The 27,232-nt window shown below is 32.6% G+C and overlaps 1 protein-coding gene across 1 annotated transcript in view; it reads right to left on the minus strand.

The window, feature by feature from the left end:
• CEP112 (centrosomal protein 112) overlaps positions 1-27,232 on the minus strand; it is a 589,318-nt gene that overhangs the window by 514,914 nt on the left and 47,172 nt on the right. Inside the window, exons 3-4 of the mRNA XM_051996640.1 lie at positions 20,398-20,494; positions 19,358-19,435 (exon numbers count right to left, since the gene is read on the minus strand). Coding sequence (XP_051852600.1) covers positions 19,358-19,435; positions 20,398-20,494 — 175 coding nt within the window. The remainder of the gene's footprint in view (positions 1-19,357; positions 19,436-20,397; positions 20,495-27,232) is intronic.

Genomic DNA, 27,232 nt, shown 5'->3' on the forward strand with positions numbered 1-27,232 from the left:
TTTTAAATGGTATAAAATAATATGGGATAATATTGTTGACATGTATTGCAGTTTCCCTATTTTTCTCTTTTGATTAAATCTATTTTAGCTTTAACTTTCTCTGAGATCATGATTATTATATCTGCTTTTTTTTTTACATAATAAATTCTACTCTTTTTGTATCTCTCATTTTTATTTTATTTCCTGAAAGGAATATATATTGTTGAATTCAAATTTTTAATCAATCAGTTTCCATTTTGTGGGTAAATTCATCCCATTTCATTCTAAGCTGTAATTAATTATATTTATTTTCCTCCTTCCTATTTTTCTTCACTATCTTTCTGACCCTATTTCTATTCATCTTCATTCTTATGCTGTATTTCTATGCAATAAATTATCCTTCCTACACTTCAAAGTTCCTCTCTTATCCTCTCCTCTCACCCTATTCCTGGATGCTTTATTTTTCTGAGTTTGAAGACTTTTACACTCTTAGAGATAGAAATTGTTCCTTCTTACTGGGAAACGAATGTGAACTATTTGCATTTTTGATTTTCTTCCCGAGTTATTTTTACCTTCTGAATCCAATTTTCCCTGTGCAACAGGAGAGCTGTTCGGTTCTGCAAATATGTATTGTATCTAGGATATACTGCAACATATTTAACATATATAGGACTGCTTGCCATCTTGGGGGGGGGGGGGGGCGGAGGGAGGGAGGGGAAAAATCGAAACATAAGCGAGTGCAAGGGATAATGTTGTAAAAAATTACCCAGGCATGCATTCTGTCAATACAAAGTTATTATTAAATAAAATTAAATTAAAATTTTAAAAAAAAGGAAAAATAAAGAAAAAAAGAAATTGTTCCTTCTTTAACCCAATCCTGATAAGAGCAAGATGCCAGCACTACCTATCCTCTCCACTACTAGATCCTTCTGTATCATTTTTTCCTTTTATGCCTCATTTGTATGAGATAATCACCCTTTTATCTCTCTCTACAGGTTGTTTTTTTAGAATTGCCCCATTATACTTAACTCAGCACAAGCCTTTCTTTCGAACCACCCAAATAACAATGACAATCATAAAAGAACTGATATTTTCACAGATAAGAAGTAAACAATTTGACCTTATTAAATCTCTTATTCATAATTGTCCTAAGTTAGTCAATAGTCAGTACACACTTATTAAGTGTCAACTATGTGCAAGGCACATATGCTATACATGGGAGATGAAAATTAAAACAAAAACAAAAAACAAAAACAAAACAATTTCTGCCCTGAAAAACAGGAGGTATATGTGTGTGGAGTCTGCAAACTAGAGCTGTCCTCTCTGCTCTGGAATTGAAACCAGGGACTCTGCGCTCCAGCAGAACTCTTCTGCTCTTCCCACCCCTCTGTTACTGTCCAGGTATGTGATACCTTCTTCTGCTCTATAGCAGCAGATCATATCTGTTCAGCACAATTGTGCTTGTGTTCCATGACAGTGAAAGGTCCTTGAATCATCTACTCAGCTGTCAGATGCCTCATACTGTGAGATGAAAGTTTCTGAGACTGATATTGCCTCCCACTCCAGATGCCCCCAGAATTTGTTCTTTGTTGATTCCACAGAGCTGGCCAGGAAGTGTTTGCATTTCACTCAAGCCAACCCTCCAAGCCTCTGCATCTTGAGATTAGGTCCTTCTAAGGAGTCTTCTCAAGTCATCATAGGAGAATAGCTTTGCTCTGACTTTTTTTTTAATTCTGCTGCCCTACATTTCCTCTGAGGCAATATTTTGTGGTTTTTGTAAAGGAAATTCAGAAAGCTTAAAGTTTTCTGACTTACTCTACCATCTTCTCCAAATCATTAATTAAAGAAATTCCCATATAACAACTTTGAAATAACATCTCATACTTATCAGATTTGCTAAAATGATAAGACAGAGAAAATGACAAGTGCTGGAAGAGACATGGTAAAATTAAAACACTAATTCATTGTGAATGAAACTGTGAACTGATCCCAATCATTTCAGAGAGCAATCTGTAATTATGCCCCAAGAGTTATAAAACTGGGTATACTCTTTGACCTAACAATATCAAAATTAGGTGTCTTTCCCAAAGTGATCAGAAAAAAGGAAAAGCCCTATATTCTTTGGAATATTTATAGCAGCTCTCTTTGTAGTAGCAAAGAACTGGAAATTGAGGGAATAGACATTAATTGGGGAATGACTAAACAAATTGTGGTATGTTAGTGATAGAATGTTAATGTGCTGTAACAAATAATGAGCAGGGTGATTTCAAAAAAACATGGACAAAAATAAACAGAACCAAGAGAATCTTGTATATAGCAAAATAAATATTGTTCAAAAAATAACTAATTTATCCTGAGTATTATAACTACTCAAACTACAAAGGACTTATGAAAGAAGATGCTATCCATCTCCAGAGAAAGAACTAAGAAATAAAAGTCTATACTATATAGTTTTACATATATATGTATGTGTATACATATAAATATAATACATCTGTGGCAAATAGTGGCCCTCTCTAGTGTAGGGTAGAGACAGCAGGAAGGAGACAGCTAGAACTAAAAATGCTAACAAAAATATTAAATTTTTTAAAAAGATTACTCAAGGAGTACATAACTATCTCTTATCAACTCCCTGTTGGTGATCTTTGCTTTGTCATTTCCACTTTAAAGGTTATTCTCTTTTGCAGAGAAAACAACAACCATAATAATAATAATTGAACATTTGTTTCTCCCTTGTAGTGAGTTATCAACATCTACTCTCTTCCTGAACCAATGCATCTCCATTTACTAATCTTTCCTTTTCTCCCAATATGGACTTTAAAAACCACCCTTTTTATTGTAGTAAGCTTTCCTAATCAGCCTCAATCTATGTTTAGCATTTCTAACACTATTTTTATAGAACTAGACCACACTCTTACATTCATTCTCTAGGACTAGATCTTTCTCATATCTTCTATATATATTTAAGACTAACTTGGAAGATGTGTCCCCTAATGAATCCACAGCCAAATTTCACTTTTTCTGTTAACAGAAGTTGTCTTCAGAAGTTCATTCTTGCCTATCTTCTATTCCTCTTTGGCTGACTTCCTCTGGAGTATTTTAGTTAACAGGATCCTTCCTATCTTTCTAGCAAACTCCTTAAAAATCTGCTTTTTCAAAATTTAGGGTACATATCAGCTTACCTTATCTTATCAGTTACTATTTTCTCCCTACAGTTAAGAATAAGACCTAGAATGGCCTTTTCCTTTTAAAGGATGAAATTAAAATTAAGACAATTCAAGAAGCTATTAGTTACTCTTATTTTAACTCAGAAAAAATTCCAGCAGAGGTCTGGAAAACAGAAATCTCTCTACTTTATCCATCACTACTTTATAATGCCTCTGGGTCACGCATAAAATCTATTTCCAGAACTAACATTTCTCCCTCTTTTGATCTTCACCCTAAAATTCTGTCTTGTTTTCACATGTATATGCCTTCTTAATATAATACCTTAATAAACCATGCACCCATTTTTACTTATCCCATTTGTTTTGAATAAAATATACCTTTTCAGAGCCATAATCCAATCATGGGTTTCATCACTTAAGATCTCAGTAAAAGCCAAATTCCATCCTTGGAGTGGAACTTCTAGCTCTTTTTCTTTGTTGTCTAAACTTTCAACCACTTTCCTACTAAATCTTTTTATGGATTTGGCCTCTTAAGAATATCTGGATGTCTTCATACTATTCTTCCTTCTTTGTAGTTACTAGACATAGTATCTAACTTTGGAGAAGGGGAAGAGAGTAATAATAGAGAGGCAGTCTTCTCTTTCCTCTTTTGCTTAGATTTGTACCTTTTAAATATATTCTTGCCAGTCTTTGTTAAAAGTACCACATTTTTTTAAAGGAATCTCATTCTCAGAAATTATTAGCTATATATTGTCAACCCCCAAATTAATTTTTCTTCTTCACTCTTTTCCTTCAATGGATAAGAAGAATGAGGAAATCATTAAATCATGCCTTTATAATTTTCAGTTTCTTATTCAAGATTTCAACATGGTCGGTAATACTTTTTTAGGCTCCTTTATGTGAATAAACAGAAATGATTAGTTGTCAATTATTTTGATAACTCTTGGGAGGGGCTATCTTATAATTTTGACACATGACCTGAGAAGAAAGCATATTTTCCCATAACTGTTATGAGATCTACATAGCTGCATCATTAACTCAAAGCAAGGAATCAGAAACTATTGCCACTGCTACTGCTGCTGCTGCTGCTGCTCTTCTCTTCTTCCTCTTGACTGTTATAGGATGATTTCTTTATTGATAGCTTCTTTGTAGCTTCACTGTTGCATCTTTGAAGGATAAGATACTTCTTCTTTCTCAGAGTATCCAGCTCTCTCTTCTTCAGGAAAAGTTTCAAATCTATTTTTAATCTCAAAATGTACAGATGTTTTTCCTTCTTTTTCCATTGTAGGCTGCACTTTTCTATTTTCATTATCCTGAAAAAGATGTCTCCCTTAATCAACCTCTGATTGCTTTGTTTCTCATTGAAATTTCACATCTCCTCCTTAAAGGTACACTTCATTTTCCTTTACTATTGGGAGAAAGCTTTCTTATACTTACTATACTTGGCAACTACCTTATCTTTATCTCTTAAGTTCTCTTCAAGTTCTTCTGCACTGTGAGGCAGTTAGGTGAAAAAGCATAATTGAAAAGAGAAATAGTTTAAGTCTCAATGTCAAGAAGATGTGAATTCAAATCTTGCCTCAGACACTCTCTACTTGGTGACCCTGGGAAGCTCACTTCCTCTTTCTGCGTCTAAATTTCTAATCTTTTAAAAGAGTATAATAACAGCATCTACCTCACAGAGTTGTGAGAATCAAATGAGTTAACATATATAAAATGCTTTACAAATCTTAAAATGCTACATAAAGGCTAGCTATTATTATTCTTAATCTTTTTTAATCTTCCTAAGTTGTCTTTGATCTAGCTACCCTTTCAAAGAGGAAGTAGAATATAGGTCAAGCATTTAGGCCTGGAGATTGTTCTACTTCAAATTTTACCAAATTTTTCTATTTGATTCAATGCTGGCCTACTTCAAAAATCCAAATACTTCCACATTACCAATTTAACTTTCTTCTTTTATTTGGTTCAAATTTTCTCTTCTCCCACTCTATCTCCTCCTAGTTTCCTCTAGAAAAGTTAGAAGTAAAAACTTCACAATACTAAAAGAATGCAGTTAAAAATAATTACAATAAAATATTTAAAATTGACTGCAGTGAAATTATAATGACTAAGCTGGACCTCAAAGTATGAGAAGGTCCCTCTCCTGTACTTTTTTACCTAGGTAGAAATCCATAGGTGTGGAAAACTATATATACCATTAGGGTTTTCTGATAGGTTGGTTCATTTTCCTGATATATCTTCTTTTTAAAAATTCTTTATTAGAAAGGATAATTCTCTATAATGGAGAGGAAGGAGAATTACTTTGAAAACATAAGTAATATAAAATAAAATGTAATATTTTATTAAGCACTAGGAACTGTACTAAGCTAGTATCAATAAAAATCAGGATCATAATAAAGATTGTTTTAAAAAATAATCACTACAGAATCTTATAGGAAAAAAAGTGTGGTGCATAAAAGGGGGTAGCATGGAAAAGTAAAAAAAAAAATTGAGTTTGGAGATTTGTGTAATGTCTCTCCGGAGGCAGGAAAAAAGTCAGTGGATACAGAGACTAAAAATGAGAGAGAGAGAGAGAATTATCAAAGGAGGAAGCATCAAAAGAGATGGGGAGGAGTGGGAAGATAGAAACAGAAGGCCATTTTAGCAAGGAAAAACATGGAAGCTTGTTTGGAGAACAAAAGGAAAAGACCAGTGAAAAGGTGAGACGGTCACATAGAGATCTTTCTCTGGTCATCAGTTTCCTAATCTCCAAAATGAGAGGATTTGACTAGAAGATCTCTAGATCCGTTTTACCTCTTAACCCAAAGTTCTTAAGCTAGTATCTATGAAAGTTTTTTTTTTTCATTTTTTGATGATTTCACTATAACTGGCTTCCTTTGCAATCCTACATATTTTATTTTATTAATTTAAATATATTATTCTGGAAGATCTGAGGTCATGTTGGAGCTCAAAGACAGAAGAAAGCTTAACAAGAATTGGAGTTATACAGTCCAAAAGACAGTCCTTGTACACCTGAAAAAAACAAAGTCCCAGCAAGTTAAATGACTTGCAGATAGAACACATACCTATTAAGCAAGTGAAGGAAGATAAGAATTATACTCTGTCAAGTGTACTGATTTTTCAGCTTTTCCTAACTTTTATGAACATGAATAAAATTTCAAGGACTTTCATTTGATAGTAGTTCTACTATTAGGATCCATTCATTTAAAAAATTCATAATTATGCAATAACACCTTTAAGAAAACATATATTATTAATCACAATAGCAATGACATCGAAGTAGAATAAGCTCCAGAAAAATTTAGAACCCCCTAAGTGAAACTTATAATCAAATGAAAGAGTTCTGAATGATTATCCACATGGATAAAGAATGCCTGTGTATATATAGTGCATGCCAAAGAATGGGCTCTTAATAAATGCTTATTTCCTCCATTTTTTTCCTTTCTTCTCATCTTATCACCACTAAGACAAGAAAAAGAAATCAAGGCATAAACAAAGGAAAACTATCTTTTCTTAAAGATAATACTATGATCTATGTAAATAATCCTAAAAATTAATTTAAAATAATTCAAACAACTTCAGCTAAGTAGCAATAAATAAACTAAAATTACACAAATCATCAGCTTTTTCTGTATATTATGACCCAAACCCAGAATTAAGAGAGAGAAATTCTATTCTACTCAACATAACTATACCATACATAAAATGTTTGTGAAAGAACTACAACATTTTTTACAGAAATAGAAAACTAAAACAATTAGAGAAAAATATTAAATGCAAATGGGTAGAGCAATGCCATTATAATAAAAATGACAATATAGTCTTTATTATTGAACTTGATGTCATTGGTAGATGATAGTAAAGCCTTTACTGTGTGCCAATTGCTGTACTATAGATTGAAGGTGCAAATATAAGAAACAAACTAGTATATCCTATCAAGAAGTTTATAACATAATAGTTGGTAAAGGATGGGAAATGGCAAGACTATTGATAAAGAAGTAGATCACTCCCAAGAGTTAGATTAGTAGGGAGTGAAGAGAGCATGTCTGAAATCTCTCATTAAATAATAACTGTGATCAGAGACTCAATAATCATAATAGTAGGTTTAAGGGAAGAGGCATATTGAGTAAATTATTCAATAATTAATTTACAGAATTTAAAAAAAAAAAACAATAAAATTCATCTGAGGGTCAAAAGGCCAAGAATTACATGTGATTTTTTTTTTTTTTAATGGGGGAAAGGTAGTCTAGAAGTACAATATCTCAAATCATACTAGAAAGCAAATAATCATTAAAATTATTTTGGTACCTGAGGGAAGTTAAGATGATGAATTAGGGACACTCACATGTTTGTACAGAGAGACAGACAGAAAGACAGAGAGAAAGAGGAGATAATTCACACCTTGATAAAAGAGGCACAAAAACAAGCTGAAGAAAATAATACCTTATAAAACATTGGTCTAATAGTAAAAGAGACACCCAAAAATCTACTGAGGAGAGTATCTTTAAAAACAGAATTGAATGAGTGAAAAAGAACTACAAAATCTCACTGAAGAAAATCATTCCTTATAAAGTAGATTTAGACAAGCAGAATATCAATGTCTCCATTGACTCCAGGAAATAGTGAGAAACAAAGTCAAAAGAAGAAAAAAATAGAATAAGAAGTGAAATACCTCACTGAAAAAAAAAAAAAACTGACCCAGAAAATAAATGATAGAGATAATTTAAGGATTATTGGAGTATCTGAAAGTCATGATCAAAGAAAGAATGCATCCATCATCTTTCAATAAATTATCCAGAAAAACTATTCTTATATTTTATATTATTTTTAAAAATGGAAAGATCTATCAGTCACTTCCTGAAAGAAATCTCAAGATGAAAACTTCCAGGAAAATTATAGTCAAATTCCAGAGCTCCCAGGTCAAAGAGAGAATATTTCAAGCAGCCAGAAATAAACAATTAAAATATCATGAAGTCACAGTTAGAATCACACAAAATGTAATAGCTTCAACATTAAAAAAGTAGAGGGTTTAAAAGAAAATATCCTGCAAGTCAAAGGAACTAGGATTACAATTAAAATCATCTACCCAACAAAAATAAGCATAAATTTTCAGAGGGAAAATGGACATTTAATGAAAGAGAACTTTCAAGCATTTCTGGTAAAAAGCCTAGAGCTGAATAGAAAATTTAACATTGAAATACAAGACTCAGGGCAGCTAGGTGGCACAGTGGCTAGAACACCAGTCCTGAAGTCAGGAGGATCTGAATTCAAATTTGGTCTTAGACACTTAACACTTCCTAACTGTGTGACCCTAGGCAAGTCACTTAATCCCAATTGCTTCAGCACAAAAAGAAAGAAAGAAAGAAAGAAAAAGAAAGAAAGAAAGAAAGAAAGAAAGAAAGAAAGAAAGAAAGAAAGAAAGAAAGAAAGAAAGAAAGAAAGAAAGAAAGAAAGAAAAGAAAAAGAAATACAAGACTCAAGAGAAACAAAAGAGATAAACATGAAAAAATAATCATAATGGACTCAATAAGGTAAAATCATTTATATTTCTATGTAAAAAGATAATACATATAATTCTTAAGAATTTTATCATTATTAGGGCAGTTAAAAGGAGTTTAGAGAGAGGGCATGGGTGTGAATCAATTAAGTTGAAATGATTTCTAAAAGAATAAAAGAGTGAGAAAGGTAGATATATAGAGAAAAGGGGAAAGAAAGCGAGAATGGGAAAATTTTTTCCACATAAATGGTTGCATAAAGAGCTTTTATAATGGAAGGAAAAATGGGAGGAGAGAGATAATGGGCAATAATTAAATTTCCCTCTCATCAAAATTGATTCAATGTATACTCAATTGTATATAAAAATTTAACTTACCCAATAGGAAAATAGGAGAAAAAGAGGATAAAAGAAAAGGGGAGGATGACAAAAAGGAGGGCAGATTAAGGAAAAGTAGTGTTTAGAAGCAAAATAGATTTTTGAGAAGGGACAAAATAAAAAGAGAGAAGAAAACAAAAAATGAGATGGAAGGAAATAAATTTTTGATAATCATAACTGTGGATGTAAATGGGATGAATTCACCCATAAAACTGAAGCAGAAAGAGTGCATTAGAAATTAGAATCCAGCATTATGTTGCTCACAAGAGACACACTTGAAAAAGAAAAATATTCAAAGAGTTAAAATAAAGGGTTGAAATAAAATCTAATATGCTTTATCTAAAGAAAAAAAAAAAAAAGGTAGAGTAACAATCATGATCCCAAAGTGAAAGCTAAAATAGACCTAATTAAAAGAGATAATCAGGGAAAATAAATTATGCTTAAAGGTACCATAAATTATGAAGTAATATCCAAAAAATTTTATAACAAGTTTCTAAGACCTCGTTTTTCAACGTACTGGGCACAGAATAGAGTCAAATTTATAGAAAAGTCTTTCCTTAATTGATAAATGATCAAAGAATATAAACAGGCAGTTTTCCAGAAGAAAAAATAATATTCATGTGAAAAAATGCTATAAATCACTATTGATCAGAGAAAGGCAAATTAAAACAATTCTGGGGTACTACCTCACACCCATCAGAAATGACAACCACTATAGGGAATGAGGGAAAAACAAGTATACTAATGAACTGCTGGTGGAGTAGTGAACTGCTCCAACCATTTTGGGGAATAATTTGGAATTATGCCAAAGGAATCTAAAATTATACATATACTTTGACTTATCAATACCACTATGAGGTATCCCAAAGATATCAAAGGAAAAAAGAAAAGGACATATATATGAGGACTTTTTGTAGCAGCAAAGAATTGGAAGTAGAGGAGATGCTCTTCATTTGGGAAATAGCTGAACAAGTTGTATTATATGATTGCGATGTATTATTGTTTTGCATGGTTTCTTATGTATAATTGATATCATCTTGCTTACCTTCTCAGTGGATGGATATGGAGATGGGAAGGACAGAGAGAATTTGGAATTCAAAATTTTAAAAGAAAAGTATGTCTAAAATAAATAAAAAATAAATTGGAATGTTAAAAAAGAAAAAAAAAAAAAAGGACCATTGGTAATTGTACCTAAGAGAATCAAACGAGGGTTAATAGAAAACACAGACAAAGCAGGACAACAATGAAAAGAGATCTCATTGGATCAGGGTTGAAGAGGAAACAAAGTGTACATCTGAAGGGCTTTACAAGTCTTTTGGACTTTTAGCTAGATAAGAGAACTTGGGGACATGATGGAGGAAGGACTTTTAGGAAGAGGAGAAGAAAGGGACTTTTTGAGGGATGGGTAGAATAGGAAAGTAAGGGGAAAAGATAAAACAACAGGAATAGGATAAAAAGAAAGGCTGAGAAAGGATAACAGTGAGTAAAAATATGATGGAAGGAAATTTATTTATAACTTTGAATGTGAATGAGATAAACTTCCCTATAAAATAGAAATAGATAGGATAATGTATTAAAAATCAGAATCAAATAGTTTAAAAGAAACATTTAATAATCAGTGAAATGCACATTAAGACAACTCTTGAGATACTACTACACACCTCTCAGATTCGCTAGGATGACAGGAAAAGATAATGCTGAATGTTAGAGGGAATGTGGGAAAACTGGGACACTGATACATTATTGATGGAATTGTGAATACATCCAGCCATTATGAAGAGCAATTTTGATCCACTAATGGGCTTATATCCCAAATCTTAAAGAAGGGAAAGGGACCTGTATGTACAAAAATGTTTGTGGCAGCCCTCTTTGTAGTGGCTAGAAACTGGAAATTGAATATATGCCCATCAATTGGAGAATGGCTGAATAAATTGTGGTATATGAATATTATACAATATTATTGTTCTGTAAGAAATGGCCAGGAGGAGGATTTCAGAAAGGTTTGGAGAAACTTATATGAACTGATGCTGAGTAAAATGAGCAGAACCAGGAGATCATTATATACTTCAATAACAATACTATATGATGATCAATTCTGATGGACATGGCTCTCTTCAATAATGAAATGAACCAAATCAGTTCCATTTGTTCAATAATGAATAGAACCAGCTACACTCAGTGAAAGAACTCTGGGAAATGAGTGTGAACTACTACATAGCATTTCCAATCCTTCTGTTTTTGTCCGCCTGCATTTTTGATTTCCTTCTCAGGTCAATTTTACATTATTTCAAAGTCTAATTCTTCTTGTGCAGTAAAGTAACTATGGATATGTATAAATATATTGTATTTAACATATACTTAAACATATTTAACATGTATTGGTCTATCTGCTATCTGGGGAAGGGGGTGGGGAGAAGGAGAGGAAAAGTTGGAATAGGAGGTTTTGCAAGGGTTAATGCTGAAAAATTACCCATGCATATATCTTGTAAATAAAAAGCTATAATAATTAAAAATAATAATAATGAGAGATATACACAGAGTTAAAAATGGAGGGTTGGAACAGAATGTTATGCTTGAGCTAATGCAAAAAAAAGTAGGGGTAGCAATTATGCTGTCAAACAAAGTTATGGCTAAAATAGATGTAATTAAAAGACACAAATAGTGTAACTAAATTTTGGTTAAAAAAATACCATAGACAATTAAACAATATCAACACTGAACCTATACATCAAATACAATAGTTATCTAAATTTTAAAATGAAAAGTTACATGAGTGACAGGTGGATAGTAGTACTATAAAAGTAGAGGACTTTAATCTTCCCCTCTAAGAGTTAAATAAATCTAACCAAAAAATAAATAAGAATGAAGTCAAAGAAGGGAATAGAATTTTGGATAAGCTAGATAAGATAGATATCTGGGGATGATTGAATAAAAATAAAAAAGAATATACCTTTTTTGCAGCAACAGTCTGTTGTACCTTTATAAAGACTGATTATATTAAGGCATATACATTTTACAGTTAAAAGTAGAAATATCAAAATTATTTTTTCAGATCACAATTCAGTAAAAGTTATATCTAATAATGAACCATGTAAATGTAAATTTAAAATGAGTTGAAGATTAAATAATTTAATCTTACAGAATAAATGTGTTAAATGTGTTAACATTAAATGTTAAACATTAAACAAATCATAGAAACAATTTCAGTGAAGAAAATGACAATAACGAGACAACATATCAAAACCTATGGGATACCGCAAAAGTAGTAATGTGAGGAAAATCTATATCTCAAATGTATATCTCAAAATGTTTACATCAATAAAACAGAGAAAAAGCAGACCAATGAATTAGGTAAGCAATTAAAAAAAAACACATTAAAAATCCCCAATTAAACACAAGTTGGAAATCCTAAAAACTAAAGATAAAATTAATAAGATTGAACATTAAAAAACTAAATAAATAAAATTAGGATTTGACTATAATATAATAATTTTGATTACATTAAATTAAAAAGAATTTATATGTTTGTATTAGTCCTTTTTGTAGTGGCAAAGAATAGCTGCCCATCAATTGGGGAATGGTTGAATAAGTTATGGCATATGAATGTTATAGAATATTATTGTTCTAAAAAAAAACAACAAAAAAACAATCAGCAGGATGCTTTCAGAAAAGCCTAGAGAGACATATATGAACTCATGCTAAATGAAGTGAATAGAACCAAGAGAACATTATACACAGCAACAGCAAGATTATGTGATGATCAACTCTGATAGACCTGGCTCTTTTCAACAATGAGGTGATTCAGGCCAATTCCAATAGACTAGTGATGGAGAGACCCATTTGCATCCATTAAGTGGACTATGAAGAGTGAATGTGGATCACAGCATAATAATTTTCACCTTTTGTTGTTTTTGTTGTTTGCTTGATTTTTTTCTTTCTCATTTTTTTCCTTTTTGATCTGATTTTTCTTGGCAGCATGATAATTGTAGAAATATGTATAGAGAATTGCACATGTCTAACCTATATTGGATTATTTGCTATCTAGGGAAAAGGGGAGGGGGAAAGGAAGGAAAAAAATTTGGAACACAAGGTTTTTCAATGGTGAATGATGAAAACTATTTTTGTATGTATTTTGAAAATAAAAAGCTAGTAGTAAAAAAAATTTAAAAATAAAAAAGGGTTTATACAAATAAAACAAATGTAGCCAATTTTTTTTTAAAAGCAAAAAATTATGGGAGGGGGGCAGAATTTTATAGGCAGTTTCTCTGATAAAGGTCTTACATCCCAAATATATAAAGAACTTTGTCAAATCTATAAGATTCCTGAATTAATAAATGGTCAAAGGATATGAACAGGCAGTTTTCCAGTGAAGAAATCAAAACATTTTATGTCATATGAAAAAATCATTATTAGAACTACAAATTAAAACAACCTTTAGATATAATTTTACACCTATGAGATTGAATAAAATGATTGAAGGGGAAAGCATCAAATGTTGGAGGGGACTTGAGAAAGCAGTACACTAATTCTTCTGGAATTATTCCCAGAGTTATTAAACTGCCTATACCCCTGGACCTAGCAATACCATTACTAGGGCTATTTCCAAAGATGATTAGGGAAAAGGATTTTTTTTTTGGTTCTAAAATATTTATAGCAGCTCTCTCTGTGATGGCAAAGAATTGGAAATTGTGGGATTGCTTATCAGTTGGGGAATGGCTGAACAAATTCTTTGTAGTGCATGATTGTGATGGACTACTACTATACTATAAGAAATGATGAGCTCAGTGATCTTAAAAAAAAAATGGAAAGATTTGTGTGAAAAAATGAAAAAGAAAATGAGCAAAATCAAGAAAACGTTGTATACAGTAATATCAATGCTATTTTAAGAACAACTTTGAGCAACTAAGTCATATTGACTATGATAAATTCCCAAATTAACGAAAAAAAAGACGTATAAATGAAGACACTATCTATTTCCAGGGAAAGAACTTTATATATATATATATATATATATGCAATGATTATATACATATATATTACATTTTTTAAAGGATTAGCACATTATATAATAGATTTTGCAATTTCATGGGTGATAATCTTTTTTATTTTAGTATGTTATAGAAATGCTTGTTTTATCCCATAAATTTAAAATGAAATAACCATTAAAAAAAGAACATGAAAACTTTCCCATATACTTAGAGGGAGAAGCAATCTAAACATGTAACAGATATGCAAGTTTCTTTTTCTATTCTTTGTATATTAAAACAACTGAATCATATATTTAAACACTGTATATTGCAATACTTACTTGGTGGTTCAAAATGAGAAAATTTAAATTTAAAAAAATGTTTGTTACTAGTTAGAAAATAGTTCAATCAGAGGAACCAATTTGGTATAATATATACAAAAGAAAATGAGTACAATAGCACAGTGAAATACAGAGAACCTAGTTGCAGGGGTAAGGACTCACTCTTTTAACAAAAATGCTGGGATTGCTGCAAAGAAGTCAGCAGAAATTAGGTATAACCCAACATTTCATACCATATAGCAAGACAGACTGCAAGAAAGAAATTATCCTTCAGAACTCTGAATAAAGGAAGAGTTAATGAGCAGACAAGGGGCAGAGATCACTTAAAAAAAAAATATGGGCAACTATGGTTACATAAAATTTAAAAGTTCATGCACAAAAAAATTTCAATTAAAATTAGAAGAGAAATATGAAAGAAAAAGGGAAAAAACTTTGAAGAAAATTTCTCAAAGATCTTACATCCAAGATATATTAGAAATTAATTCAAATTCATAAGTCTAAAAGATATTCCTCAAGTGATAAATGGTCAAAAAATATGAATAGGCAGTTTTCAAAGGAAGTAATCCAAACTATCAATAAATGAAAAGTACTCCAAATTACCAATAACAAGAGAAATGAAAATTAAAACAAAACTGAGATTCTCCATCACACAAGTCAAATTGGCAGTTATAAAAAAAAAGAGAGAGAGAAAATGACAGATGGTGGTAGGGCTACAGGAAAACACATCCTTGTACTTTGTGATATAACTACTAGGGAGACACCTCGAATGAATCAAAGAAAGAGGAAATGTTCTTTTATGTACAAAAATTATTTTTAGCAGTTCTTTTATAGATATGAAAATCTGAAAACTAATCAGGTATCTACCTATTGGTGAATGACTAAACAAATTATGGTTATATGAATGTAAGGGAATATCACTGGGCAAAAAAGAAATGATAAAAATATATATCTTCAGAGGGAATTGGGAAGACCTCTCTGATTTAATGCAAAATGAAGTATGTAAAACCAGAACAACTTATACAATAATACTTTAAAGAAAAACTGTGAAAGACTTCAGAATTTGGAACAATGAAATGACAGATCAGCATTTCAGAGGATCAAATAGGAAGTATTATACTCATATCTTTATAGAGGAAATAGACTCAACTTGCTTCATTTGACTATGCATATTTGTTATTAAGTCTTTTTTTTAATAAACAAATAAGAGAGAAGGGAGCAGGAAGGGGAAAGCAAAGTCTTATTCATTGGAAAAAAATTAAAATTTAAAACCAAAAGATTTTAAGAAAATGACCAGAACAAGCCACATAAAGAATCTAAATAGAGAGATTTATGACTGGAAAAGAAGATGGAGCAATCATACAGTTATGATCTCCACTGATATCCACATAATATTAATAGATCCAGATAAAGCCACAAGCATGCTGAAGATAGCAACTATGGAAGATTTATAGGACACAAACAAGAATCTAGGTCAGAAGGGCCTAGATAGGTTGCTATCTGATCTGATCAAGATAGTACCCACATAGATGGAATCAAGGATTCTTTGAAATGATGAGATAATCACAATATTATCTATATGCCTTTTAAAAATATCAATGCATTTATGTGGGTGACAAGATCTTCATTCTAAAGAAAGTATGATTACTATTTACTATCATGCTACATATTTTAATGGAATTATAGATCAAAATGAAAAAGCTCGATATGCCTAAACAACATAGTAAACAGGTTAATGACTATTTAACAATATCATGCAACTCACTAAATAACTTGGTGAATAAAATTCAAGATATAGGTTATGTAGATAATAAAATGATAAAGCAGATTTCTTTTATAAGTTACAAAACATCTATAGTTTCCTAGGAAGTATAATAGATTACTTGCTCCTAAGCTTCAAAGAACCTTGGGAAATCATGAACTTCCCTTCAAATACAAAGGAATAGATCGCAATTATTTAAGCCAACTTTAAATGAATATAAAATATTAGAGTAGGAAATAAGCTCAAAAATAACTTATTCTTATATCCTGATTTTCCAAATAGAAAATCTAGGTATAGTGAAGTTAAGTGACTCATTAAAGCCCTCTAATTCATGCTACCAGCAAGACAGTGAATCACTTTCTCCAACCTTCTTTAGTACTTCTTTATAAAAATATTTGTTTAATAAAAATTGGGAATGGGGATGAGGGAGGGATTATGAATCATATTAAAGCTGAATCAAGAAGACAAAAAAGAGAAACTTCAAATAAAATAAAATTCTTATGAATTAGCAGAGAAAAATGTTCATCCTGAAAGCACATACTGTGAATTCCATCTCCAATCAGCTTCCATATTATTTAAGACATAAGCTAATTTGTGCATTTAAGTCTTAGACCTATCTTGAGATTCCCTCTACTATGGCAACTCTGTTGGCACACTTTCCTCACCTATAACAAGTATAAAATAATGATACTGCCCAACCACTTGAGAACAAAGTTAGGGAGATCTGGCATATCTATGCAATGGAGCCCTACATTAGGAGCTATGTAGACAATAGAGAATCACACTGAAACAACCTCTCCCGGCCTCTCCCATTCCTGCAAAAAGCAAAGGCATTGATTAAGCCCTGGCATATGAAGAACAAAGATGAGCCAAGAGAGGAATTGAGTTGAGGGAGCCATACCATATCTGAAATAAAGGGAATTGATATGGCTAGAGCCAAGAGTACTAGCTATCTAAAAGTATCTGGGCTCAAATTCTAAAGTTTAGACAAATCACTAAATTTCTCTGAACCTCAGTATCTTTATCTTTGAAATGAGAGGATTGGAGCAAAAGATCCCTAAAGTCAATTCTGGCCTTCTCTAACATGACTGAGCATAGAAAGTACTAGTGAACATTTAGAAGAGCATTAATAATATTATTTTTCTTTTAAAATGAGGTAAATCTGGCATGACCTATTCTTGGTGAAGTTATGCTGGCTCTTTATAATCACTGCTTCCCTTTCTAAATATTTCTTAACCAACTCTCTAGTAAGATATCCTAGAATTTCTCCAAAAAAGTCAAGCTCACTAGTAAACAATTTGCAAAAAGTCTTCTCTTTTTGCAAAACACAGACATCTGTTCTTCCCTTTTTAAGTACCTCTTCCCTTTTCCATAACAATGGTAGTGACAGCAATTATATCTGTCTTTTATTTTACTACCCAAAGTTGTGTGTATATATAATTCATCCAAAATAACTGGGTATTGTCCTGCTATCTTGTTATTTAGCCTAAATATTAAATCCCTGTCATTTTTTTTCTCCTGCAAAGGTGATTGTCCTTGGGAAAGCAACAGATAATGGAGAAGTTCTGCTGTTTCTCAGTTGTTATCAAGGGCAAATTGCCCTCAAGCAAATGTCCCACTCTTCATTTCCTTCATTTCCTTCATTTCCTTAAAATACAGCCAAAAAAAAAAAAAAAAAAAAAAGCTAATGCTATCTTGGTGTGCATCAAGAGAGGCACAGTTTCTAGGAATAGGTAGATGATAATCCCACAGTACTCTATGCTGAACATCACTTAACTGGTATACTGTATTCATTCACTTCTGAGCACTATGATTTAAAGACACTGATAACTTTCAATTTGTCCTTACTTTTTCCTCATCAGTCTCAGCTCATTCTGAGCTAAAACTGTTTATAGGGACATTCTATACTTTTCTGTTCACTATCACTAGGCCTTGTAACCATTTATATATATATATATATATATATATATATATATATATATATATATTTTAATCTAATTTGGCTAGTGAATCTCTGATGAATCCACATATTCAGAGAAATTCCATTTTAATTCTTCACTAGGATTGTTTATTTATGTCTTCAGAATTTGATTCCTGAGCATCTTTTATTCCTGTCTATAGAATTTTAGACCAAGAGCTGCTATTTATTTTTTGTGCTTGAACCCTCTGAAATCTGCTTTCCCATATTTAGAATGCATAGCATAACTGAATTTCCTCTACTTCTCTACCACAAACTCTAGGAAGAGACAGTATTTGTGACAAGAAACCCATCATTTCTAAAACAGCAACCAGATTTTCCCCGTCAGTGTGAAATGGAATTATCTCTTATTGGTTCTTCTACTTTTTAAAGGATTAAATTACTATTAAGGCAACTAAAGATGTTATTAGTTGCTCTGATTTTAGCTAAGAACGAGTTCCAGTAGAAGTCTGGAAAACAAAAGTCTCTCTATTTCATTCATCTCTACTGTACCATGTCTCTGGTCCAGGCTTGTGATCTATTTTCACAATTCCTTATCTATTTCCTCTTTTTGGTCAGATGGCCTATAATCTTATTCCCATGGTCATATGCACATAGTAGGTGATTAAAAATTAAGTGATGAATTAATCTTGTATGGCATGCCTCCATAAGAATGACTGTATCCATCCTTACTCGCAAATTTTTACTTCTAAATCCTGCCTTAACTATCTTCTCACACAATTCCTAAAGGCCAATGCATGAATTACTTCCTAATCATTCTGGTCTATAAACATCTTTTTTTCTCCTATACTCCCAGAGCACCCATTCATAAGGATAAATCACATAGACAGTCAGAACCAGCCTTTACTGTTACTTAAATTTTCATCTATGTCTGTCTTTCCAATAAAATTGTAAACTTCCTAAGGACCATGGCAATACCCATGTAATTTACTTCTGAAACACAATCTCAGAGCCAGAAATAACTCATGTCCTATAGTGCTTTAAGCTTTACAAAGTGCTTTGCTCACAATAATGTTACAAAGTAGATAGTAAAAGAAGCATTTTTCCATTACAAACAGGAAAACTAAGACTATGGAAGTTTAAATAATTTGTCTATGATCCTTAACTGGGAAGTATCTACTAAGATATTCATCAAAATCTCCCAAGTACAGCACTCTTTTCGATTACATCTTCCAGTGTTAAGCACTTGGTTCTAAAATATTTGTTCTACATGGGCAACTTTGAAAACTGGTTCTATTCAACATACCATAAATAAATCATAAAATAATAAATCAAATCATAAAATTCCTCTTACCCCAAGGTTCCAACTATTAAGACGAGCTTCAAGTTCACTGTCATCCACAGATACTGAAGGTTTTTTGGAATAATTCTTCTGAAATATGAACATTTCAAAGAAAAATTAGGATAAATAAAAATAAAAGATAATTTCATAGGTCTTATGCTTCTTTTCTTTTTAATCTGAGATGACATTGACCTTAAAGGAAAATATTTCCAATAAAAGTAATAGAGATTACTATCACTTAGGGCAATGACATAACACATTTAATTATAATATAACCTAATAACTAATTATTTAAATTTAGTATTTTAAATTAACCAGACTTTTTTCTTTTACTTCTTTTACAAAAAGTTTAATTGCATGCCATCACAATTTAAATTTTTTTTAAAAAGCTCATATTTGTTGAAAAGGAAGTTTTGTGTTCGTATCCAAGAATATCTTTATTCTAATATTTGTCCTCATTCAGACATTAGGAATGTATGGAAAAATAGCTTTTAAATTCCCTTTCTATCATTTTATGGCCATTAAGATAATTCTTTACTTCTTTTATAAATAAAATTTCACTGTATCAAACATTTACCAATCCAAGAAAAACTGTAGTTGAGGATAATCAGATATTCAGAGGCCTAGCAATATTCACAAATGGTATACTATATAGTAGAACTCAGGAAAAACTTCTCATGTATATTTAGGTAAGTTTACAAAATAATACTAACAAACAAAATATTAGTTATTTACCACCACCCCCAGAAAAAGATGCTGAGATAACTGTTTGATGACATAACATATTACCTTGTTTTTAGGGAAGCAGCATGGCATGGTAGGATAGAGAGCCAAATTTCAGAGCAACAGAAAAATGGGTTTAGGAATTTCTTCTAAGATATTCCAACTGGGGATCACTTAAATTGACAATTCTCTAGGCAACTCTGTAGGATTATTGTTAGAGATTCTTCCCCAGGGAATTCCCTACACCAATGAAAACAGTTGTCCAAACTGGAATTAAACTCAATTCTTAAAGACAAGAAATAATTAATAACAATGAAACCTGATCTTACAGAAATATGTGTGGCAAGATTTTCTTCCTCTGATCTGTGTACTGGACTCACAGAATGTGATCTCATTCGCAGCTGCCCAGTGCATCGCTGTTTACTGCTAGACCACAAAACAATAACAATCAGAATTTGAGGAATTCGATTAATTTGATTTAACATATACAAAGCTTTTTGTATTACTGTTCTTATTTATGTGGAATTAGCACTATTTTAGAAATGATGTTCCTATAATAAATAGAAAAGAACATAATATCAATATGAATTACTTGAAATTTGTTTCATTTAAACAAAAGAATATTCACATCCTACATCCAGTCATTACTTGAATGTCATACCTCTCATGTTATTTTGACAAGCTTACTTCTTTATTTATGAACAAATTACATATCCAAGAGCAAAATAATAAATATATTTGAAACTTCTCTTGTTAAATGAAAAGAAAAGAGACAAGTATTCTAGAAAAGGATGAACTAGTCACACCACATAGATTTTTTCACTTGTAAAAAGAAAATATAATAACAATTCAGATTTATATAGCACTTGAAGGTTTACAGCACCTTCCTTATAATCCAGTGATAAAGGTACTGAAAGCATTATCATCATTTCACAAATAAACAGATTCAGTGAACCCTGAAATCATACAGCTATTAAGGGTCAAAACCAATATTCAAACTCAGATGCCTTGAATCCAAATTGGATGCATAATCACATTCTTTGTCAGGAAGTGGTTTGCAAAATGCCCCAAGTAACAAAATGCTCATTGGATTTAGTCTCTGTCATTTGCTTGGAAGGCAAGTCAGAAACTGCAGAATTGTCTTCCAAAATCTTCATTTAAATTTTGATTTAATTCAGCTAAAAGTTGATCAGTTTTATTTCCTGTCTTGGGGAGAGGGAAGTTATAGAGGAAAAATGAAAGTTGAAAACTGTCTTTACACATATTTGAGAAAATAAAATATTATTGAGGGGAAAAAAAAAGTAAAAGTTGATCAGCTTAGCTTTTAGGAAGCATGTTTAGTCTTTTAAATAGCTATGATCCAGAATCATATATAGTATAGAAAATCTGACTTGAAGTTTCTGTTTAAAGCTATTTAAGTTGAATTTTCAGTAAGAGAGAAATGAAATTAAAACTAACCATCTTCTAGTCATTGAGAGCGATCAACTTTATGACTCAAGACCAAATCAGGATCTTCCCAATAAAATATGGTATTCTTCTGAGGCTAAGTACATAAAAATACTCTTTGAAATCTTTGTAATTATGTTAAAAATGATTGTTTTTAAATTATGCCACTCTCCATCAAGTAGCAGTCTCTATAATGATTGGAAAGTAATATAGAACAAAGGAAGGGGAGTTATTTTTATTTGGAGACAAAGGATATATTATAAAAAGTTTCTACTTATCACACTCAAGTAATCCAGAAATTAGCAAAGTAAAAATGAATCAGTTCAATAGATAAAATATTACTTTGTCAGTTTCACATTACACAAGCCTTCTATATGCAAGAATCAATTTACTTAAAATTTCCTTATAGAACTTTAAGTAAATCATATTATTTTTCACTTTTTTTGTTCGTCTTCTTATATTAAATAAAAAATATAGAAATGTTTATATGATTGCACGTAACACTCAGAAACATAACTGTATTTAAATGTTCAACACAAAAATTAAACAGTAACTTTTTAAAAGCATAGTGTTAACTGAGGCCTAAAAACTTTTATTGTATGCAGTTCTTCAATAATATGGCAAATAAGTTAACATAATTTATTTTCCCTTATACTCAACTTCTAAAGCCCAGAAGTTTTGTTTCTAACATATCTACTGAGCCAGACGATGCATACTGACTTTACACTATATTTTCAACATTAACTCTTAATATATATATATATATATATATATATACACACACACATATACATATAATATTCCAACAGAATGTTAACACCTTTGTTAACAATCTTCCTCACAATCTCTATGGCCTGAAGCAAATGACTTCAACTCTCTGAGTGTCACTTTTCTCATTTAAAAAGGAAACAGAATTAGGCAATGTCTCAAGTCCCTTCCAAGGAGAATTTTCTAAGTGCACATTCTATGTTAGTTGGATGGTCAGCTAGCATTTATTAAACATCTTCTGGGTAGCACTGACCCAGTTAGTGGCAGGTTAGTGGTTAGTGGCAGGGCAGAGAATTGAGGTGTAAGAATCCCCTTCTGGTTGGCATAGATTAATGTGAAAAAATTCACAAAGCCAAAATATTAGTGGCAAAAAATGAAGTTTTATTGTTGGCACTGCAGAAGTCAGCTTTGCTGGGAAGACTGACTTCCAAGTGACAAGGTTCTGGCAGAGAAATAAAGGTCCTAGAAGAGAAATCCTGGCAGAGAAATAAAAAAAGGTTATTGCTGAGAAGAGAATGTTTTCACAGCACACAGGAGTTCTGGCAGGCAGCTATGCCAAGGAGAGGTTACTTGATAAGGCAGAATTCTCCTTCAGACATTCTGCAAATTATGAGTTTAAAATTGTGTTTTTATAGGAAATCTGAGACTGAAGTTTCAATTGAATGAGATTCCTTCAATGTTGTCACAGTTCCAGGCCTAATTTCCAATTGAATGAGACCACTTAAATTCAAGCTACTAGGAGTGGTCCTGAACTAATTTTCAGCTCAATAGAGGGTGCAGTTAGTCACCACCAAGATAACAGAATGAAGTCACTTTATCTTGATTCCCTTGAGGTGGGCCTCTCCCAGAGGAGAGTTTCTCAAGAGTTCACCCCATGGCTTCCCCCCTCCCCCATAGTCAGGGAGGACAGTTTCAGGGTTCCTCCCATCAGCACTATGCCATATGCTAAGAATACTTTGCTACTCCCTTTGATCCAGCAGTGTTTCTATTGGGCTTATATCCCAAAGAAATACAAAAGAAGGAAAGGGACCTGTATGTGCCAAAATGTTTGTAGCAGCCCTGTTTGTAGTGGCTAGAAACTGGAAAATGAATGGATGCCCATCAATTGGAGAATGGCTGGGTAAATTGTGGTATATGAATGTTATGGAATATTATTGTTCTGTAAGAAATGACCAGCAGGATGAATACAGAGAGGACTGGCGAGACTTACATGAACTGATGCTAAGTGAAATGAGCAGAACCAGGAGATCATTATACACTTCGACAACGATATTGTATGAGGACATATTTTGATGGAAGTGGATTTCTTTGACAAAGAGACCTGAGTTTCAATTGATAAATGACGGACAAAAGCAGCTACACCCAAAGAAAGAACACTGGGAAACGAATGTAAACTATCTGCATTTTTGTTTTTCTTCCCAGATTATTTATACCTTCTGAATCCAATTCTCCCTACGCAACAAGAGAACTGTTCGGTTCTGCAAACATATATTGTATCTAGGATATACTGCAACATATCCAACATATAAAGGACTGCTTGCCATCTAGGGGAGGGGGTGGAGGGAGGGAGGGGGAAAAAAAAAATCGGAACAGAAACGAGTGTCAATATAATGTAATTATTAAATAAAAAATTAAAAAAAAAAAAAAAGAATACTTTGCTACTCTAAAGAAGCTTAATCATAGGAAGGAGGCAACACACAAACTATGGACAACAAGATATAAACTGGATAAATTAGAAATAATCACTAGAAGGCAAAAACAATTCTCTGTCCTCAAGGAGCTCACATTCTAATAAAGAAGAAAATCTGCATAGACAGATATATAGATAGGTAGATATAAAATATATACAGAATAATTGGTAGGTATTTTCAGCTGACTGAAAAAACTTCCTGAAGAAAGTGAGATTGGAGTTGAATCTTGAAGGAAGCCAGAGAAGTTAAAAAGGGAGCAGGGAGAGCATCCCAGACATAGAAGTTGCTCAGTGCAAATGTGAGGAGGTGACATGCCTTTGTATCCTGCTATGTGTATCAATGACAGGATGTAGCTTTCATATCCTTGTATTATATTACTTAATCACCTAGGAGAAAACTATCCTTAATTCACCATTCTTCTATTGTTATGCCACAGTTCCCTTTTAATGTCCTGACCCAGTTTCTTCAATTGTCCCATTTAGTTACTCTGCCTCAGGTTATAACCTTCCCTCTTAATGTTTGATGATGGGGGCAGTTGTTCTGCCCCAAAATCCCAGGCTATAATCATTACCTCTTAAATGTTTGATGAGATAACAGTTTCATATCTTTAGGTTATAATCATTCCTTTTAATGTTTGATAGGATAAAAGTCTATTCATTTTAGACATCATTAGAATATCAGTAACCTCTCCAGGTACCTCTCCCATTATGTCATTGTTCTTGTTATCCTATAAAAATCTTGTTGTCCCGATACTCAGGGCTGCATTCTTTGAGACAATAGTCTCATTCAGCCCTGGGACCAGCCATGGATCCATTTGGTCCCAGTATATCCCTCCATTTAATAAAGTATTAAATTGGTCTCTAATCTCTGTCTTGCTCAGTTTCTCCGGCATTACCTTTTGGAAGCCCCAGCAAGATAACAGAAACTGAGAACAGGACTAGGGGTTAGAGACATTTCAAGTCTCTACTTTGGAGAGGTGGGGATCTGGGTAAAAAGCAGCTCACCTGACAGTGTATACTTTTGATTCAGCCAGGGGAGAGTAAGACACAATATTAGCACCTGGATTCTCAGAATAATAAAATGCTGACGGAATGACAGGCATTGAATTTTGAGAAGGTTATTATTTAGGACACTGGATAACAACCTCTGGTTTTGTGTCTTCTAGATCTGTTTTTGTCTGTCTGTGTTTTGGTTTTGGTTTTGAATGTAAACTGGATGCAGTTGTCACTACTGGGTGTCTTTTTAAGACACCATTTGGCTTTGGTTCTAATTAGTGTCGAACAGGGCACAGTTGTCACTACTGGGTGTCTTTTTAAGACACCATTTGACTTTGGTTTTGATTAGTGTCAAACTGGATGCAGTTCACAATACCTGAGTGTCTCCTAAGACACATCTGGTTCTGTGTGCCAGTTGGCACAACTCTGGGCATTCCAGAGTATAAATCTGGATTTTTTTTTTTTTTAAAGACACCATCTGGCAAAAAAAAAAAAAAAAAAAAAAAAAAAAAAAGGCAGGCTCGGTTTGGATTATGGTAGGAGAGGGCAAACTGGAGCTAACTTCGACTGCTGGATAGTCTAGTAGTCTAGGTGAGCTCTGTGTTCTGTGTGATTTGTTTGTCTGTGGGCCCCTGGTCTGTGTTAAATGTTTGCTGGACAGTCTAGGTGTGCTCTGTGTTCTGTGTGATTTGTTGTCTGGAGAAAACATTTGATTAGGAATTTTAAGATGATTCTAAATTTGGGGAATTAATTTTACTGTTGCCTATGCAGGCTAGAATTAATTATCTTTAAGTATAAGATCTTAAAAGAACAATAACTTGTTAAAGATGTTCTGTTAGCTTGCCTGAAAGGGGTCATGTGCCTCTAATTAAGTAAAGTATGTAGCAAAAAGGATCTGACTTTTCTGAAAGCTTCAACTCTGGCCAAGTTGAAGCTTAGGAGGAGTCCATTGAGAATAATGGCCACATGGGGCCATAGGGAGAGAAAGAAACTATGCTGTTTCATTATTTGAAATGAGATAGGGAAATCAGTTTTATATTATTGGGAATTTAAAGCTGTATTTGGTTCAGAATTTGTTACCTATGGAATTCCCCACCCACCCAACCACTCACTGATTTCTACTACTTTAAATGTTGGGTGGGGTAGGGATCTTTTGTAAAGATTTAAACTCACCCCCCACTGCTGTTATTTCAGCTATTGGAGCATCTAGTTAGCCTGGAGTGAAGTTTAGTTCGACTTCCCTCTCCCCTTGTCTCTTGGGAGGTGGAGTGGGGGGAAGGGCAATCACATGGCATCCTCTTCTCCCCCCTCCCTCTAAACTATTCCAGACTTTTTTTTTTTTTATCAAGTTGTAGCTATTTGGCTCTTAGCTAAAAGCAGCAAATTGATTTGTACAAATATAAGGTTGTGGTAAATATCTGTTTAGATTTGTTATTGGATTTATTTTTGTTTCTAGATTTGGTCAAATTACAAATATAATGACTTGCTTCTGGGACCTAGATCAAGTTTTGATTGTCAGCCCACCAAATCACACTCATCCCCCTCCCTGGACTGAGCATCTTTGCCCATCTTCAGCAGGAAGCTTTTGAGAAAACCATCGCCCCTTCTGATGTAATTTGGACTGATATAGAGGAGTGGGAAAGTGGTTGAATTGTTAGAATTTTAACTGTATTATTACTTTGTGTTTAAGACTTGGGATGGAAATTGTTAAACTTGTGTAAATATTGCTGTTACATTTGAGGGACTTTTAGCCTGTTATGTATATGCATATGTATATGATTTATATTGGGATGGTTATTTAATAATTCCTTTCTGTGAGAAAAAAAAAAGGGAGGAAGAAATAGGAAATTTGGGGAACTGGTATATTTTCTTAGGCACTTCTGCCCTACCCCCATCTTACTAGTTCAGATTTAATTGGCAGTCTTTTAAACAGTCCTTTTCATTTTTTACTCCTTGCTTAAATTTACTGAACTATGATTTGCTGGTTATGCTTTAAACTTTGAAATCCCTTATTCTATTGGAATTGCCTTGGCAGACTCAGTTTTGGGGATTATTTTTTAGAAACAACCAGAAATCAGATACCTGTCTTGGAACTGGCAGTCTCTCCGATCTGTTTCTCCACTCCTGTTACCCCCGATACTTAATTAGGATTTCAGTGTACTTAAAAGGACCTTGTAGTTGATATCGGGCCTCTAAAAGTTTGGGGTTTGCCTGCCTTGGTCTAATTGTGCATAATCTGCTCAGAAATCTGATCCTTTCTGCAG

The sequence above is a fragment of the Antechinus flavipes genome, chromosome 4 (genome assembly GCF_016432865.1).
Source record: "Antechinus flavipes isolate AdamAnt ecotype Samford, QLD, Australia chromosome 4, AdamAnt_v2, whole genome shotgun sequence".
In the NCBI taxonomy this organism is placed as follows: domain Eukaryota; kingdom Metazoa; phylum Chordata; class Mammalia; order Dasyuromorphia; family Dasyuridae; genus Antechinus; species Antechinus flavipes.